Source organism: Adiantum capillus-veneris, chromosome 16 (assembly GCF_014529385.1).
Source record: "Adiantum capillus-veneris isolate H3 chromosome 16, ASM1452938v2, whole genome shotgun sequence".
NCBI classification, from domain to species: Eukaryota; Viridiplantae; Streptophyta; class Polypodiopsida; order Polypodiales; family Pteridaceae; genus Adiantum; species Adiantum capillus-veneris.
The window spans coordinates 88,636,321-88,656,826 of NC_140946.1; the positions used below are offsets into that span (position 1 = coordinate 88,636,321).

General features: G+C 44.7%; 1 protein-coding gene across 5 annotated transcripts in view; it reads left to right on the plus strand.

Moving 5' to 3' along the window:
* The window catches only part of LOC147439410 (putative protein phosphatase 2C 57), a 37,240-nt gene extending 18,784 nt beyond the window's left edge, over positions 1-18,456 (plus strand). For all 5 annotated transcript variants that reach the window (XM_086485266.1, XM_086485263.1, XM_086485267.1 and 2 more), the window contains 2 exons: positions 17,334-17,545; positions 17,748-18,456. In XM_086485266.1, coding sequence (XP_086341392.1) covers positions 17,334-17,545; positions 17,748-18,303 — 768 coding nt within the window. In that variant the 3' untranslated portion in view covers positions 18,304-18,456. The remainder of the gene's footprint in view (positions 1-17,333; positions 17,546-17,747) is intronic.
* The last annotated feature ends 2,050 nt before the right edge of the window (positions 18,457-20,506 follow it).

Sequence of the window (20,506 nt, forward strand, 5' to 3'; positions counted from 1 at the left end):
CTCCTGGCACCGCACTGTGCATAAGAGGGAAAGCAAGCACTCCATAGCTCTTAACCTGTGACAAATCTGAAAATGAGGCTCTCCCCCTCCTAAATTCAGCGCCACTTCTTGTTGCATGAGGCAAGTGCACCAGAAGGTGCCACTTGGCACATTTACAAGCATTTTCCCGTTTCGGGGTTGCCGTCTAAAAATATCCCAACCGGTTGCCCAGTTGACTTCACGGCAGAGTAAGAAAATGTTCCCCTTGTCATTCCGGAGGTAATGACGTCAACACATTTTCAGGTCCCAAAATAGCAGTTCCCTAAATTTTAGGAGATGCTGCCATTGTATCTTTCTAGGTCATCCGACCCTCTTTGTACACTACGGCCACATCCAGAACTGAAATGTAGCCTCTGTAGCAAAGGATTCCACTTTGGCTAGTCAATGACCCCACTTGGCTAACCATAGTCCTTGTCCAACCTTAGTGCTCTCTTGTCCTCAGGCCTGAACTCCCTCTGGACAGTTCCACACTAGCTATGCAATGCAGGGCAGTTAGATTTCCCGAGGGGTGTTTCCAAAAAGTGAAAGTAAATTGATAATAAGAAAGAAATCAACAAAAAGGATAGATAGTAGTCACATGCTGGTGACATACCCCCCTCTTGAAATCTCAAACGTTCTCGTTTGCATCTATGTCGTACATGCTTACTGTCAACACTGATGTATTCAACACCTGTCGACACATATACGACACATACATGCTCATTGTCAACCCTGGTGTATTCAACACCTCGTCGACTCATGTATTGCTTGCGTGTGAACCCTGTCCCAATGACATAGTGGTAGCTGCGCACTCTGCCATTGCTTTGAGTCACTAACTTTCCAATGACAAAATGGTAGCTGCACATTTTGCCACTGTCTTATAGTACACGTTGGATCCCGTAACACTTTCGAGCATACCCAAACTGACAGTTTAAGAATGCAGTTACACATGTACTCTTGAATAGAAGCAATCACTGTATCCTTGACAAACTGACAAGAAATACTCACTTCTATAGCACTAACCAAACTTTTGGACATTCCATAAGAGCAATTGCCAAACTGACAATCTGTACAGCTCTAACATTCATGTAACAGGTATTTGATTTGAGCTCACTTTAAATACCATGTACATCATTTGTTTCAGAAGCCATTGTCACACTGACAATCCATGTAGCTTTGAAACTCAAGGGGTCAAGGTAGGTTGCAAATCGAAGGCTTCCAAGTAAAGTGATAACACAGTTGGTGACTCTGCAAGTTCACCTTCTTCCATCCACTTAGCATCCATTGGTGGATAGTTTCTGAACTTTACCAAGTAACGCCTAGCAACCTTGCCTTTCACTTTCCTTTCTTTGTGTGCCAAAATCTGTTCAGGGACCAAGATCTCGTCAAGTTCCTCGACTTCCGGCTGATCTTCAGCTGGCATATCTTCTGGCACATCACCCACATAGGGTCTGAGAAGACTGACATGAAACGCATTGTGAATCTTCCAACTGTCAGGCAATTTCAGCCTATATGCAACATCACTGATTATGTCACATACTTGAAAAGGCCCATAGTAACGCATGCTGAGCTTTGGAAACAGTCTTTCCTTGCCCTTCATCTTCTTTAACCTTGCCTTTTCAAAGCGTAAAAGCACCTAATCACCAAGTGAATATATCACTTCACGACGGTGACGATCAGCTGCTTTCTTTTGCTTTGCCTGAGTCCTTTCTAAGGCCACTTTGACCTTCTTGTACATTTCATCCATGTCCTGAACATACTTATCTGCTTCAAATATCTTGTCCTTTGTATGCAGTATGGGAGGAACTTTCTTGCCACCTTCAACTATCTCAAAGGGTGCCTTGCCAGTTGATGAATGCACTGTATTATTGTATGCATACTCCACCAATGGCACATACTGCTCCCACTTTCCTTTATGCTCTGACACATAACACTTCAGCAGATCTAGGATAGTAGAATTTGCCTCTTCTGACTGCCCATCTGTTTGAGGATGAAATGACGAAGAGAATTTGAGCGTGGTGCCCATATTCTCAAACAAGCCTCTCCAAAACAAACTTGTCATGCGTGGATCACGGTCGCTAACAATCGACTGTGGCATGCCATGATACTTGAAAATATTGCTCATAAACAAGTGTGCCATCTGATTGTGGGGGAGCAGGAGAGAGAGCCCACTTGCTATCCTATGCAATGAGAGTGAAGGAGAAGAGGAGGGTGGCGCAGAAGAAGCTCACGCAGAGAGAAACGTGAGAGAGAGAGAGAATGCTCGTAAAAAATCTGGGAGAAGTCACGATAGTCCCAATTTGGGCTTGACCTTTGAGTATATGAGTAAGTGACTAGGGGGCCATTCTCACTTGGGCCCCCTCACTTATAAGTCATTTAACTTATAAGTTAATTAGTACAAGGCACTTAGGCCTTTATTCCCTAACAACCTCCCACCTAAAGGCAATGTACCTTGGGAGATCAAAGAATCAGCTAACTATGATACATCAGCTGATCATGCACTTACTCATCCAACACCCATCATCTGACGGCAATATGCAAACCGCTCTGCTGGAAGACTCTTGGTCAAAAGATCTGCAGGATTGTCATCTGTGTGCACCTTGACAAGTGTAATGCTCTTGTCATCAAGCACACTCCTGATAAAATGATACTTCACCTCTATGTGCTTTGTCTTGGCATGAAAAACAGGATTCCTTGCAAGCATAATAGCACTCTGACTATCACAGTGTAGCACAGGAACCGATGACTTAATGCCAAGCTCTTCTACCAAACGCATGAGCCACAAAGCTTCTTTGCATGCCTCAGTGGCAGCCACATACTCAGCCTCAGTGGTAGACAAAGCAACACATTTTTGCAGTCTAGAAATCCAAGAAACTGCACCTCCTGTGAATGTAAACACATATCCAGAGGTAGACTTCCTGCAATCTGGATGTCCAGCAAAATCTGCATCTGTAAAGCCATGCACAGATGTCTCACTCTTCCCAAAACAAATGCACAAGTCTTTAGTGCCTTTCAAGTATCTCAAGATACACTTCACTGCTTCCCAATGCTTTTTGCCAGGATTGCTCATGTACCTGCTTACCACTCCCACCGCAAATGCAATGTCCGGACGTGTAGCAACCATAGCATACAGCAAACTGCCAACGGCTGATGCATAAGGAATCTTGGCCATTTCAGCCCGCATATCATCTGTGTTTGGGCAGTTATGTGCAGTCAGTTTTACATATGGAGGCAGCGGAGTACCAAGTGCCTTTCCCCCATCCATATGAAAACGATGTAGCACCTTATTAACATAATCTCGTTGAGATAGATACAGACGCCTGTTGGGTCTATCTCGAGAGATACGCATGCCCAAAATATGATTAGCATCACCAAGATCCTTCATGTCAAAGCGATTCTTTAAGCTTTGCTGTAATGCATCCAACTCCGTGACATTGTTACCCGCAATAAGCATGTCATCAACATACAAAATCAGCAATAGAAGAGATCCATCACTTGCCGTTTTGATATACAAACAGTGATCAGAATTACTTCTTTTGTATTCTTGAGACCTCATGAATGTATCAAACTTGTGATACCATGCACGGGGAGACTGTTTCAAACCATACAAGCTCTTCAAGAGTCTACATACTTTCTTCTCTTGCCCCTTTGACACAAAACCTTCTGGCTGCATCATATAGATCATCTCAAGCAAATCGCCATGCAAAAACGCTGTTTTGACATCCATTTGCTTTAACTCCATATCTTCAGAAGCAACCAGGCCTAAAACAAGACGTAATGTGGCAAGCTTTACAACAGGAGAAAAAATCTCATCAAAATCCACACCATGCTTTTGCTTGTACCCTTTAGCAACCAAACGTGCCTTGTACTTAGAAGAAGCATCAGATGTGACCTTGGTCTTGTAAACCCATTTACATGGCAGAGCCTTATGCCCTTTAGGCAAATCAACCAAGTCCCATGTATGGTTTTTCTCCAAAGACTGCATTTCCGAAACCATTGCTTTGAACCATTTCTTACTGTCTTCCCGTTGCATAGCCTCTTTATAGCAAGACGGCTCACCACAATCAGTAAGCATGACATAGTCCAAAGACGGTTCATATCTATCGGGGGGCCTTGTCACCCGAGTAGACCTACGCACCCAATGATCCATAACAGGTGGATTTTCAGCTTGTAAACCATCAAAAACAGCAGGCTGTTCAGCCGGTTGCATCGCAACAACGGGCGGTCTAGGAGCATCAACCTGTTCCCCTACCTATGGTGCATCAATGGCAACTTGTTGGGGCTGATTTTCAGCAGCTAATGGCTGATTTTCAGCACCATTTTCAGCATGTAAAGGCTGCTGAACATTGGGCCTTCTTGGCTGTCCATATGTAACATCTTCACGAAAAACAACCCGGCGCACTTCCTCGACCTTTGTGGGCTGTTTGTGCATGCAATTCTCATTGAAGATGACATCATTGTTGTGTATGATTTTCCGTAATGCGGGATCCCATAATCTATACCCCATTTCACCATCCTCACATATCCTAGGAAAATGCATTTATGAGACTTTGGTTCTAGCTTGGTGCGCAGTTCACTCCGGATGTGAACATAGGCCTCACAACCAAACACTCTTAAATGTGCATATGAGGGTGGCTTGCCAGACCACACCTCCTCAGGCACCTTTCCACCCAAAGCCTTGCTAGGTGAGCGATTAATCAAGTGAATAGCTGTTTGCACAGCTTCTGTCCAAAAACCATGAGGTAATGCAGCATGTGACAGCATATTCCGAACTTTCTCTTGGATAGTCCGGTTCAACCTCTCTGCAACTCCATTCTGAGAGGGATTAAAAGGAGCCGTGAGCTCTCTTTTAATACCTTTAGTAGCACAAAAGTCAATAAATGCTTTTGATACATACTCCCCCCCATTGTCTAAGCGCAAAGACCTAAGCTTCTTGTCAGTTTGATTCTCAACAAACGCAAGAAACTTCTTGAAAGTATCCAAAACATCGCTTTTAGCACGTATTGGATACACCCACACCTTACGTGTAGCGTCATCGATAAACGAGACAAAATATTTCTTTCCCCCTAAGGACAACTGTGGCATTTCACATACATCGGAATGCACTAAGTCTAACCTGTCAGACTTCAAGGAAGAGACCTTTTGTGCGGTGTTTGACTGTGCTTACCATAAATACAGTGCTCACAATGAGAAAAATCAGCATACCTCAAACACGGCAAATAACCACAACTAGACAGAGTTTCCATTCCTCTTTTACTCATGTGTCCCAACCGGCCATGCCACAAAGAAACACTTGGCTGCTCGGTTACGGCGACAACATGGTCACGCACACTAGATACATGCAAAGGATACAAAGTGTCCGATTTACAACCCTTGGCTACAATCCGGGCCCCTTTACAAATTTTCCACTTGCTATCACCAAAAGTGGTGTGATAGCCTGCATCATCTAGTTGCCCTGTACTAATCAAACTCTTCTTGAGTTGTGGCACATGGCGCACTTTGTGCAAAACAAAAGTCATACCATCAGCAAAGGAAAACTGGACACTGCCAATACTTGCAATGTCACATGCATAGTTATCTCCCAAATAAACAGTGCCCTGCACCTCACCTGAGTACTGTGTAAACCAATCCCTATGAGGTGTTACATGAAAGGAGGCACCTGAATCAAGAATCCAAGTATGCATGTCCACATCAGAACCCATAGCAAGGGTATGTGCATCCACAGAAGAGGCATTGAGTACATCAGTGCTGCTGTCACTGTCACAACTTCTAGCAACATTGATTTCCTCAATCAACACAGTGCTCTTCTTGGCATTTCCCTTGTCCTTTGCATCAGTTTCAGCACCCTTGTTCTTCTCTTTCTTCCACTCATAGCATTCCCGTTTATAATGCCCTTTCTTTCCACAATGATGACACACAACATCTTTCCTACGAGATTTGCTGCGTGCCCTGTCCTTTCTGTCAGATTTCTCCCTCTGTTGAGACCTGCCTCTCAAGTGCAAAGCATTAGAAGACCCACCTGTGGTGTTCTTCCTGTTCATCTCTTCCATCAAGAGAGAACTCTCTACATCTGCATACTTAAGTGACGCACTTGAGTTACTAAGAGCTGTCCGGAATACATCCCAACTCTCGGGCAATGTGCATAGCAGAAAAGTAGTCTTGAACTCCTCATCAATCGTGAATTTCAGCTCTGTCAGTTGGCTGAAAATAGAATTGAATTCATTGAGGTGCACTGACATGTGCGTGCCCTCCTTCATGCGGAGATCCATAAGCTTCTTAAGCCAATACACTTTACTGGCAGCACTCTGCTGTGCATACAACTCGTCTAAACGCTTCCACATGCCCCATGCTGTCTGCTCATTCTCTACATTGAAGAGTAAATTGTCAGACACCGAAAGCGTGATCGTGGAGCGAGCCAACTCGTCCACTTCTTCTCATTCTTCAACCTCCATATCAACCGGTTTCACACCCTGTAACTTAATAGGTTTTGCCTGTTTCTTCTGCAACATCACATTATAACATTGCTTCTTCCATATAGCAAAGTTATGGGCACCTTCAAGCTTGCGAATGTGCAACAAATTGCCACTTTCACTGCTAGAAGCCATTCTGAGTGATTGCAAACACTGAAACCCTGTTTTGCCGACCTAAACACGCCCAAATGTGCGCAATCGGGCAAAAAACAGCTTGCTGTTATAGAAAAACAGCGAGCAAATTTCACGCGAAATCACCCCAAAACGGCGTACATTCACTGCCAAACCCTTACCAAAGGTTTCCACAAGGTGTATACATCATTTGCTTGCTGAAATTCCCTGTTTTGGGGCAAAAATCGGACCTGTAAATACCTGTTTTGCTGAATTTTCAGAACCTCGTTGGTGGAAACACTTGTAAGATTGACCTGTGAGACCTGCCCTAATGAAATTGCATCAAATTGACCCCGAAATTGGTCAATTTCAGCAGAAATAGACTGCTGTTCGCCAGTTTTTGAAACCCTAATTTTGGGGAAACTGTCATCGGAGGTCGATTCTACACGGTGAGAGGATCCCTTCGCGACCGAGTTGATCGAAAACGGTTGAATATCCTTCCCGCAGCGAGCAAGAACAGAATTCTGATCTGTGTTGCGAAAAAGGTTCTCTTGGAAACCCTAAAGCTCTGATACCATGTGTGGGGGAGCAGGAGAGAGAGCCCACTTGCTATCCTATGCAATGAGAGTGAAGGAGAAGAGGAGGGTGGCGCAGAAGAAGCTCACGCAGAGAGAAACGTGAGAGAGAGAGAGAACGCTCGTAAAAAATCTGGGAGAAGTCACAATAGTCCCAATTTGGGCTTGACCTTTGAGTATATGAGTAAGTGACTAGGGGGCCATTCACACTTGGGCCCCCTTACTTATAAGTCATTTAACTTATAAGTTAATTAGTACAAGGCACTTAGGCCTTTATTCCCTAACACTGATCTGGTTTTATCTTCTTCCTGACAGGAATAAAATGAGCCCGTTTGCTGAATCTGCAAATAATGGTCCAAATACCATCGTTTCCTGTCTGTGTTCTCGGAAGATCAAAGATAAAATCCATAGCAATACTTTCCCATGGTTTATCTGGAATAGGTAGTGGTTGCAATAACCCTGGTGCCTTTTGCCTGTCAAACTTGACCTTTTGGCATATTAGGCATTCTCGCACAAAGGCATCCACATCCCTTCTCAATGTAGGCCAATAGAAGAATGTCTCAACCGCTTTAACTGTAGCATCGATACCACGATGCCCTGCATACGGTGGGACATGACTCTCTTCCATAACTTTGCGTCGCAATGGCTTTGTGACACACAATCTGCCATGCATCATCATGAACCCGTCTTTAAGAAGATAGTGTTCATGACGTTGTCCATCCATTAGCTGCTTTAAGACCCTTGCAAAATCTTCATCATTTGCATATTGTTCTCTCATATCATCAAGTTCATGATGATAAGGAATCGACACAGCTGAAATTTGTGGCTTCCTTGACAAGGCATCAGCCACAACGTTCTTCTTGCCTTCCACATGCACAATCTGAAAATGAAACATGGACAAGATATTTGCCCATCGCATATGCTTCTCAGATAACTTTGTCTGTGTCAAGAAGTACCGCAAGGTCTGATGGTCCGTTTGGACAACAAAGTCTGCACCTAGCAAGTAGTGTTTCCAACTTAAGAGCGCATGAATCACAGCCAGTAACTCTTTCTCATAGACCTGCATGGTCATCTCTGGCCCTTGCAAAATTCTGCTCTCATAGGCTACTATCCTGCCATCTTGCATTAGCACTGCACCAATGCTACTACCGCAGGCATCACACTGGACCACAAATGACTTCCTAAGATCTGGCAACACAATGACTGGATCTGAAGTCATCTTTTCCTTTAAGAGATTAAAAGCTGAAATCTCTTTTTGTGTCCATCTAAAGGTGACTGCCTTCTTTTGAAGAGCATGTAAAGGTGAAGCAATCTCAACGAAATTTCGGATAAACCTTCTGTAATAGGAGCATAGTCCCAAAAAGCTTCGGACATCATGCACCGTCTTCAAATTTGGCCATGACTTGATCGCTTCAACTTTCGCAGGATCCATTCTGACACCATCCTTTGAGACAATGTGTCCCAGAAAGTGAATCTCTTCCAGAAAAAACTCACTTTTCTTTGCATTGATGAGCAACCTATGACTGCGTAGCTCTTTGAACACAATGGCCAAGTGATGCCTATGCTCCTCTTCATTCTTTGAGTAGACTATCATGTCATCAAAGAATGTACCAACAAACTGCTGGTGTGGATAGAAAATTCTGTCCATCATCCTATTGAACGTAGCAGGAGCATTTGTGAGACCAAAGGGCATCACTAAAAATTCGTAAAGGCCAAACGTTGTTCTAAAAGCAGTCTTGTGCACATCCTCTGATCTAATGCGGATCTGATGGTACCCACTCTTTAGATCTATCCTGCTAAACATAGCTGCTGCTCCTAATTTGTCCATAATATCATCAATTCTAGGTATAGGGAACCTATTCTTGATGGTATTCTTGTTCAGTGCATGGTAGTCGATGCACATACGCCATGAGCCATCCTTTTTCTGCACCAACAACACTGGAGAACAGAATGGAGATGAACTGGGCTGAATCAGCCCCTTTTCTAACAGCTCCTGTACTTGGCCCATTATCTCTTTCTGTTGAGCCGCACTAACCCTGTACGGAGGCTTATTTGGTGGGCTACTGCCTGGCACCAAATCTATCGCATGGTCCTCGGGTCTCTCTGGCGGTAATTGAGACGGTAATGAATCGGAAAAACAGTCACTGTACTGTTGTAAAAACATTGACCTTTCTTTATCTAGCACAGATAAATTTGATTCATCACAATCTGACACTTCACGTGCAAAAACCAAGTACGCAGAAAGATGCTTTTTCATTACAGAAGTAATAGCAGAAGCTGATACAGTAGGAATAGACTCCCCTTTAAGCTTTACATCCAGAATGTGAGTCTTTCCCCTGCTCTGTACAGTGATCTTTTTGTTGTAGGCATCCATGATTCCTTGTACACGAAACAACCAAGGAATACCTAACAACACATCACATCCGTCCAGTGGCATGATGTAAAATTCTTCAGCATCTACATAGGACTGGATATGTAGACGCAACTTTCCAATGATGGGTGTCACAGCCTCTGTATGGCCAGGACATGCCAAACCTGCCTCTGCTGTATACCCCATCTCTTCAGGTCTGATTCCCAACTTTGAAGCCAATTCTGGGGAAATGAAGTTGGCTTTGGCACCTGGATCAAAGAAGATAAGCACTGTTTGATCCCTAACCTTTCCCCATGCTCTGCAAAGCTCACTTGCATCTGAATTTGGCTTGTCGCCCACCATATCTGGCACTAGACCAGCCATGGGCTTCTTTCCTTTCTTGTCTTCCTTGTCATCAGAATCAGCTGGCCTTTTCTTTGTAGGACAATTGTAAGCAATGTGGCCAGGCTGCTCACATATAAAGCATTTGTTCTCTGTCCTCAGGACCTTCTTTTGCTCTTCTGACTTGCGAGGAAAACGTCTTTTCCATTTCTTTGCTGGTCCTTTTTCTGATTCAGCCGTAGCTTTATCTGAAACCGGCCCGTAGGGCGGTAGGCGTTGGCTTTCACCCGAAATTCTTTACTTTATACACACACACAGAGCACTTTGCAAAGAGAACCTGTAATGGGAATTAACACTTAATCGCACACACGGCTCGGAAGCTAGAATGCTCCGAGCAGACGCCGACAACCTGTAGGCCCCAAAATTGGCGCCCCTTTCGGTATTTCTTTATTCTTTAGGAGGGTAAATTACAAGGTAAGGTCCTGGGAATCCTTCACGTGTATCCACCTAGATACCATTTGATTTGGCCAAATTTCGGCAGCATAACAGCCCCAAAACTTGCGCGAAACCAATTCCCCTGCTGGAACTCGCTTGCACTGTCGTATACCCTCTGATTCCTGTCCAAAAACAGTAAATTCAGCACGCTGTATTTACTGGTTTTTGCCCTGTTTTCAGCCCCAAACAGTCCCCTAACTGTCCTTTGCCAGTGGGGCACGATTCCCAATGATCCTGGCGTCCGTATGGCTGAAAAACAGTGAATTTACAGTGCATACACAGCGCTGATTTTGCACCTGTACGGTGAGGTTATGACCCTCACCAGTGCCTGCTTTGGAGCAGCAGTTAGCTACCCCTGTTCCTGCTCAAGGAGGCTCTTGCCTCAACACAAAAGCATGAACCCACACAACTGTACATCAGTCAAATGAGTAGCCCTCTTGTGGGGCATCACATAACTGCACGTAGGGGAGAAAGAGAGCAGTATGTAGCGTGCGGGGCATCACTCCCGTCACCATACTGTACATAGAGGGTAAGGTAAGCATTCCATAGCTTCTGTACCTGTTGCAATCCGCCTGTGGCTGAAAATGGCGCCCCCTTTGTTGATATGCAGCTCGTTTTTGCCTCCCAGAGTGGCAGAATCGCTCACAAGCTGACACGTCGCCCAGTTTCCGAGTTTGGGCTTTCCTTGCTAAAAATATCTCAACTGGTGCGTCAGTTGACTTCGTGGCAGAGTTGTAAAGTGTTCCCCTAGTCATACCAAAGGTAATGACGCGAACACATTTCGTGGCCCAAAATAGCAGTTCCCTAAATTTTAGGAGATGCTTCCGTTGGGCTCCCACTGGTCTTCTGACCATCTATCCTCATTGGGACCGCATCCAAAAATGCAATGTGGCCCAACTGTCGGATACTTTTTGTTGGTAGTCCCACCTTGACTTTACGCCTTAATTGAGTTCACTTCCTAGTATCCACCAACTTGCTAAGTGCGACGGGGGGACCTATATGATCTTGCTCTGAGCCTAGACATCCTCTTACCATACGAATTCCAGTGCCGACCACTTCCCGTCTGCGGGTGAATCTACCGTTCACATTGGCCATACAATGTCCGACCGTTTGCTACTTCAAAAAGAGGGTCTCAAAACAAATAAAATAAACCCCATTGGAAAGAAACCAACAACCAAGGTTAGCAGTTGCCACATCTCTGTGACATGGTTAATAACTGCCACGTCCTCGTGACATTATCTTTCCTGCGTTGGCTGACTCCTGAGTCCCTTTAGGAGTCTCATTGGGAACGTGCTTCTTGGCTGAATTTTTCTTGCCTGATCCTGCCTTGACGCCAGTGTTAAATTCACAATCTTCTCCCTTGAGCAAACCATTGCTAGTGTTTGCTACCTCGATGAGCTGCGTCAAAGTAGTGACTTTTGTCTTCGTGCAGTATTTTCTCAATCCTTTGGGTAGGCCACAACAGTATTTTTCAATCTGTTCTGTCAATGGCACAAACCTATAGGAAGTTACTGGAAGTAGAGCTTTCCAAAACTTCCGATTGTAATCATCCAGATTTCTGCAAGTGGCAGCATTTAGCTAGTGCCATTCTGTCATGACATCTGCTTCAAAGTCATTAGATAACCATGCTGCTGCAAAAATCTGCTTGAAGTAAATCCATGTGGACGGAGCTTGCCCTTGAAGCAATAAAGTTGTCCACCATTGTCCCGCATTCCCTGTCAAGAAAGTGGTTGCCTTGCGGACCTTTGAAGCCTCTGTAAAGTTTCCCCCTGCATAGGCCTTGTCAAACTGCTGGAGGAATGAGAGAGCCTTCTTCTTGTCATCAAACCCTGTAAAGGTTGTGAATGTCACACCTTTGCCACCTTCTTTGTACGGAGTTGGCCTCTCCAGCGGTGTTAAATTGTCATATGGAAGTGACTGAAACATGGGAACACTATTAGGGTTCATCTGTGTTCCTTGGCCGCTATTAACTTGACTTGGAAATGCCATATTTGGCTGCTGATTTGTAATTCCAGCCATACCAAAATTTGCCTGTGGCATCCCAAATTGGCCCTGAGTGCTCTGAAACCGTGGTTGCATACCCATGACACTGTACATGGGGTTAGGCATCATCGTTTGAGCACCCTCAAACACTGTTCCTGGCGTGTAAAACTGATTTCCAGGTGCATGACCAGCCATGCTCTGGAATACGGATCCACCTCCAAAATAGCCAGGGTGTACTGAAGGTGGTGCGAAGACTTGTTGCGTAGCCTGTAGGTTGCTTCCCTGCCCATTAGAACCAGCTATAGGCTACTGAAAGGTGGCGGGCTGAATTGGTACAGCTTGAAAAACTAGCATCTCAGCCACCTGTTCTTGCACCTTAGGCATAGGTTGTGGAGACTGCATGTTCTCCGTCAAGTGTACAGGTGTTTCCATTGACTGTGCGGTATGAATCACCTGTGCTCGAGCCTTAACAGGCTTTTGAATATGATCCAGTGACCCAACTTGCTGAGATGGAACAGGAGGTTGCAGAAAGGCTAAAAACCTTGGGTTATGCATTACTTGTGTAAACATAGCCACAGCAGTAGCCAACTGGGTCCTGAATATATCGTCATCTGTCTGTGGTGGTCTTGAGGACTCACCCACTTCATGTGTCTGTTGACCCTGTGAAGAGGAAACCTCTTCAGTCACATCATATGGTCTGTCAGCCATAATTGCAATTCCCTGTGTCTGGTCTATGATCCCCTGTGTCTTCAAGCCCAAACCTGACCAAGGCTCACTTCTATGGGAAAAAGTGATTTTATCCCATCGATGGAACCATGTAACCGGCCTGTTCAATCCAAAAAGGGCGGTAATCTTTACTTCAAACCTTGATTTAGCTTTCACCCATTATTAGTCGTCTATTTTACCTGTACTTTCAAGACACAACAAAGGGGAGAGGGATACAGGCTGCTAGATTGCACCTGTATGAGTAGACGGACACCAGATTGGCCCCTAACTTAGGTGCCCCTTTCGGTATTTCTTTATTGTTCAAAAGAGGGAATAAACGCTGTGGTTCCCTACAAGCTGCCCCGCACAAACTCGGCTGAATTTCCACTGTTCCAGCCCGATTTCGGCAGCATAACTATACTAGAACCCTTCACAGTCAGTATTCCCACGCATTGACCGACTTCCCGACGCATACGGGCACTTTGCAAAACCTGGCGAGAATCTGCAGCACGCTGAATTCTCTGTTTTCAGCCCTGAAAATGCGCCAGATCACCTGTACAGCGGTCCCCTTGCGTCCCCGAACCTCCTGGGGGTATTAGGGTCTGTTTAGGGCCAAAACCCTAAACCTGCAAAAATACACAGCAGGCTGTAATTCACTGTTTCGGGCTCCGTTTCGAGTGCCGGTCGCATCCGTAGCAAGTCCTCGAGCTCCCGCACCTGTAGGGCTACTTGCCCTTTGAATCGGACGAGATTTCTGGCGTGAAACCTCTCCGAATTCACCTGTACCTGCGGGGGGATTAGCCGCTAGCTAATCCAGTACCTGTGCAAGAGGCTCTTGCCTCGGCAATCGCGCATGAACCCACACAACTGTACATTGGTCAAATGAAGAGCCCACTAGAGGGGCATAACATATTGCCAAAGGGGAGAGAGAGGGCAGTGCGTAGCGTGCAGGGCATCACTCCTGGCACCGCACTGTGCATAAGAGGGAAAGCAAGCACTCCATAGCTCTTAACCTGTGACAAATCTGAAAATGAGGCTCTCCCCCTCCTAAATTCAGCGCCACTTCTTGTTGCATGAGGGAAGTGCACCAGAAGGTGCCACTTGTCACATTTACAAGCATTTTCCCGTTTCGGGGTTGCCGTCTAAAAATATCCCAACCGGTTGCCCAGTTGACTTCACGGCAGAGTAAGAAAATGTTCCCCTTGTCATTCCGGAGGTAATGACGTCAACACATTTTCAGGTCCCAAAATAGCAGTTCCCTAAATTTTAGGAGATGCTGCCATTGTATCTTTCTAGGTCATCCGACCCTCTTTGTACACTACGGCCACATCCAGAACTGAAATGTAGCCTCTGTAGCAAAGGATTCCACTTTGGCTAGTCAATGACCCCACTTGGCTAACCATAGTCCTTGTCCAACCTTAGTGCTCTCTTGCCCTCAAGCCTGGACTCCCTCTGGACAGTTCCACACTAGCTATGCAATGCAGGGCAGTTAGATTTCCCGAGGGGTGTTTCCAAAAAGTGAAAGTAAATAGATAATAAGAAAGAAATCAACAAAAAGGATAGATAGTAGTCACATGCTGGTGACACCACCTCTTATAGGTCATTTATTAATAAGTGACTTTTCATTTACCCTTGTTGGAATGTAGGTAGGGCAAATGGCTAAAGGAACTATAAAAAACCCAAGGCGCTCAGTAGAGAGCAGATGAATGCAGAGACACAAGGAGGCAGGCACCCGATCGGCAACACCTCAGGCTTCTCTAGCTCTTTCAAGATCAGCTCAACGTTTTTAGCATCACAAAACCAGCGTTTTCAGCCCATAAAACCAGCGTTTTCAGATCAGCCTGGAACCTCGCCGTACCGCACCCTTGTCAGTTGCAGAACCTCGCCGCATCGACCATCAGCACCCAGATCAGCTTAACGTTTTTGGTTTCAGCCCAAAGCAGCCAGCGCTTTGCAGATTCAGCCCAGATCAGCTAGCGTTTTTGCATCCTAGCTTCGCATGCATTGGCGGTTGCAGATCCTCCCCGGAGATTGCAGATCCACAGCAGAAGTACCTAGCGTTTTCAGATTTCAGCCTTGACATTGTCGTCGTCGACACTATCGTCGTCGTCGACATCATCGTCATCAAGTACCACAACATCAGTACCCATTAGCATCAGCATCTCAACATCCAGTCATTGTATGAGCATTTGTGCAAGAATAAAGAAAGTACTTTGCTTTGGCAACAGAGCGAGGGGGCCCTTGAGAGTTGGGACCCGACATCCATGTGTCTTCTCTTTTCTCTCTCTTTCTTTCAGTTCCTTCAAGTGAAGTAAAGTGTCCCTTGTGTTTGTGCGGAGTACTAGATCCGAGCTAAATCCATAAACACTTCCGTTGCACCTGACAAAAATGAAGTAAGTGAAAGACTAAAGACTAAAATTATCATCAGACTAAAATCATCATCATCATCGTCAATGCCCCAGGATGCTTAGCATTGGGCGTTGTCCGAGAAAGTATTGCATCGGTTGGTGAAGAGCTTCGTCAATGTCCGCCTCTGTAAATAGTCGTACTGGGCGTCTCCCATATCGTGCTAGAATAGTCCTGATCCTCTGGTAAAGCCTCCATCGATGTCGTGGTCGCCCTCATAGACGTGGGCATCTAGCTCTCCCGAGCTCCGTGGCTTTGTCCACTAATATACCTTTGGTATAAGTGGACTTTGAAGTCTGTTATGAGGCATGCTCATCTGGCTGGTGAGTCCCTGCTCTAGAGAGAGAAAGAAGAAGAAGAAGAAGAAGAAGAAGAGAATTTTAACGTCGTAGGATACGAGAGAGAGAGAGAGAGAGAGAGAGAGAGAGAGAGAGAGAGAGAGAGAGAGAGAGAGAGAGAGAGATTTTTAACGTCTATGTGAGGCTGAAGTTGGCCTATGAGACAAATCAGATAAACATGTATGTCCTCGATCTATTGGAAAAGACAAAACAATCCAAACTGGTACAGAATAAGGATAAGGATAAAAAGCTTGGTTTGTGATGGGATCTATGTGGGGGGGTGTGGGGCGGAGATGGGGCTCTAGTACTAGGGGTATGTGCATGTCTATATGCTCAGGTAGTACAACCATGCAAATGCATCAAGCTAGCTAGCTCCATCGTGTGTCAATAGGAGGGTGTAGAATGTGGTACATGGGAGGATTGTGAGCAAGAGCTGCTCGGATGAACGCAACTGGGTGAGCCATCATCTGGGTTCGTCTCTCCTCAATAGCTCGACGCGCTCGGGTCTGGATCTCCTCAATCTGTCTGCAGTGGGGTTGTGGGGCCGAGCATCCAGTAACACGTGGGCGTCGTCTGGCCTGGCTTGTCTCAGCCTGTTGGAGAGTCACTTCCCTCGATGGATTTGGGAGTGGTGGGGGTGTGGTCCTCTGGAAAAAATCTGTAAGTTGTGATTGTCTCTGCCCCCCCCCCCCCCCCCCCCCCCTCTGTGTCAGTGTAGGTGGCTGTAGAAGTGCGTATGTGTGCCTCTGTATCTCCAACAGGTAGCACCCCAAGTGTCTCTGATCTCGAGAGTGCATGATCTCGCGGAGGGTAGGCTGCCCTCTGAAAAGTGACTGTATCTGCCTCTAATATCATCGTAAGCTTTGCATATGCAAACAAAGTGCTCCTCACTCTCCACCTCTTCTCTGCATACTCGGCATACTCGGGGGGGGGGGGGGAGTATATGCATTGAAGCATACAAGCACAATGTACACATGGAGACTATGCTGGCAGCCATGCAATGATATGTGACTATAATGGAGCACATATACAGACAAATTAATGTGTCTGCACGAATGTATAATATACATGTGCGTGGAGGAATAAAATGTTAAGACATGTATGGCATATGTGTTCCCAAACGCACTTTCTGATTGTCTTTAACGTATACTATGCATATTGTAAAAGATACGAAAGCTCGTATTAATATCTCTCTTTAGGCTAAATTTGTACTTGATTGTTTCTTCGTGTTTGTGTTGTCTGGCAATTGTTCATGGTTGGCAATCTACATGGTGCTGCTCATATTGACTTAATTCTAAAGGCTTGCATAAGTATAGCTCTTTATCCTAAATTGCTTCTGTGAAATCTAGATAATCTACTGGTGTACTGTGCATATTGTGTAGGATTCAAGAGCTTGCAGAAATGTATCTCTTTATAATTTTACTTGTGTGTTTCTTCATGTACTTGTGTTTGTAGAAAACACAACTTTTCCTCCTTTTCATCCAATTTTGGTTACTCACTACAGGATCGTTTTTAATCTCTAATATAAGCTTTTGTTAAGGTATTTGATGGGCATGGTGGGAGAGATGCTGCTCAATTCGTCAAAGAAAAGCTGCTTAATTTTATAGTAAAAGATGTGGCATTTCCTACTGCTGTTGAGGAGGCTGTGCATCATGCATTTTTGCATGCAGACAGGGCCTTTGCGGAAGCTTGCTCTTTGGGCCAGGGCCTTTTTTCTGGTACAACGGCACTCACTGTTCTTGTTCTCGGAAGGTATATGCCGCTCAACAATCTTTCTGCTTGAGGTATTATTTCAAGGTTATTGCATTCTGTTTTAGTGTCTCTAGAAGCTTATGAGCACATCCAATCTGTTTAGAAGGTTGTGCCACAAATGAATGTGGGGGGGCTTTAACAGGCATCTCTGTTTTCAAGTGCTGTCATTTTCTAATAAGGTCTCCATTGCTTTTTGGAATAGGAAAATTGTGGTTGCAAATGCTGGAGATTGTAGAGCCGTGCTTTGTAGAAAAGGCAGGGCAATAGAGCTATCTCGTGATCACAAACCGTCTTGCGTTGTCGAAAGAAGCCGCATTGAGGCTCTTGGAGGGTACGTTGATGACGGTTACTTGAATGGGCAGCTTGGTGTTGCTAGGGCTATTGGCAACTGGCACATTAAAGGTCTCAAGGGCACAAACTGTCCTTTAAGTGCTGAACCAGAAGTTAAACAAGCTCTTTTGACAGAGGAAGACGAGTTTATGATTATTGGCTGTGATGGCTTGTGGGATGTATTTACAAGTCAAAATGCAGTTGATTTCGCTCGCAGGAGGCTGCAGCAGCACAATGACCCAAACGTTTGTTCACGAGAACTTGTGGATGAGGCCTTGCGTAGAGAAGCAGGTGACAATTTGACGGTAGTAACAGTATGCTTCCAGAGGAACCCTCCGCCCAATCTGCTGACTAAATTTATTGTTCGGAGAAGCATTTCTGCTGAAGGACTTCGTAATCTCCAAGAGGTCCTGGACAGCGCTGTATAAAAGGCAGACTTCATTTACACTAGGCTTCGGCGATGTGCCCTAGTTAATTTAGGGCTATTATTTTTGAGGTACATTTATGAGTGGAAATAAGGTTATCTGTACTTTTCTCATTACGATGGTCTAAAATAATCAGCACGGTAAGATTAGCATGAATTCTTCCAATTTTCTAGTTAGTTTTACTATGCTGGAGATATCAATGTGCTTGCAGGTTTTACATATTTCGAGCTGAGTCGCCGAGACTTTTACATCAGGTAAACAGAAGGGTTTTTCAACTCAAATTGAAGACAAAAGCCCCTCATTTGTTCTACTCTGTCTTCTAATCCCCAATGGAGCAGGAAGGTTGTAAAATCCCTGCCTGAATTTGTCATTATCAGAGAACTTAGATACGTGAACAAATAATTCAAAGAGGGTGATCCCTCTGGTTTATCTTGCACTAGGTTTATATCCTAGGTGTATTTTTTCATTTATTTTCACACAGCAAAATAATCCCCATTGTAAAATAGGGCAATGCCACATTTATTTGTGCGCTAGATGGTCCACCATTTGCTGTGCTTTTGACACTAGGTGGTGGACAGCCAACTGACAATCGGCCAGGGCATGGACGTTCCCTTCACCGCTCGCCACTTAGAACTTAACTGCATTACCTTGCCTCTCGTGAACGCAGACGTCGCACATGTGCTCCACCCTTGTATGACATGAGCACCTCGTTTAGCCCTTTGCTGTAGCGGCTAGCCTTCTCCTAGTGTGAGTTTCCTACGGCTTTAAAATTCTCTTCTTCTCTCTCTCTCCCCCCGTTGGCTAGGTCTCTTGGGATAGTTTCCTACGGCGTTGAAACTCTCTTCTTCTCGGCGGGTGTGTGTGCGCGCTTATAAAAAGAGGAAAATGGTATAACCTTTTTATCACCAAGTGTGGTAGATTGGTTATGCCATTTCCCTCTTGAATAACAAGTCTTGAGCTCAACTCTCCTTGTCGGCTAGATCTATAAGGTCTCTTGGGATGGTTTCGTACGACGTTAAAACTCTTCTTCCAATCTCTCTCTCTCTCTCTCTCTCTCTCTCTCTCTCACACACACACACACACACACACACACACACACACACACACAAAATCAATTTCCTGTATTTTCATTCCTATATTGTATATTGTATGTCTTGTGCTTGAAGCATGCTATGAGGTCCTTCAAATTGCAAAGATCTTGTGTGTGCATTCTTCCTTACTTTCTATTAGTGGTGATGGCAACTCTTAGTAGGGTTCTTCCAGCAAACAAAAACCCGAGCAAATATCTCTGCTGCAAGATATTTGGAAAGTGGCACAAGAACACACAATTTTGTTTCAAGGCATGAACATTCTTGACAAGTTGAATACTACAAAATCTAAAAACTCTCAAGTGTGGTCACAATGGGTGCCAATAACGAAACATTTGTGTAGTGCTTGAAGTGATTTTTGGTGGCTAGGTAGACATTGTATCAGTTTCGGGAAAAATTGTATTGCCCAAAGACATTCTTCCCTCAAAAGGACAGCTCAAGCAAGGATTTCAACGTGTAAAGAATGCTAAATGATATGTTTTCTACTATGTTTCACATAATACTTGCAACACAATGTACATTCATGCTGCAACACACTTGCATCATAAACTAATACAAAAACATATAAAAATTTGTGTGCCAAGGTGCGAATTTTCATTGTAGATTTCAAAGCTACAAAATCCAAGGGCTCTATAAAGAGTTAACATACATCATTGTGCCTACGAGGTGGAACGTGCACAACATGCGAAGGGTATCTGTTGCCATACTAGACCCATACCCTTCGCATAAACCAGTAGTGAGCTTTTATAAAACAGATAAATGATGGCATTATCTAAGCAGGTGAAGGCGTACTCTGTGCTCTAGTGAATGTGTGATCACTTAATGAGTCCTCCATAGCCATCCAAGTCCATTGCCTAGCTTGAAAAGGAAGGGTTGGTGAGATATTCTTGAAGACTAAGAAAGAAACCTAAAATGAATGGCGACATGCCACAAACATTCAACCACACATGCAAGGAAACATGGAATTAAATTTAACACAATTTCTCTACTTGTAGACAAAACGCTATACGGTCATCCCCTAGTAGTTCATATCCTTCTTGCTTTTGCACATACTTTGTCTTAGCTTGTAGGTTACATTGCAACAATGCTCAAAAAACAAGTAGGTGTAGTGTAATTGT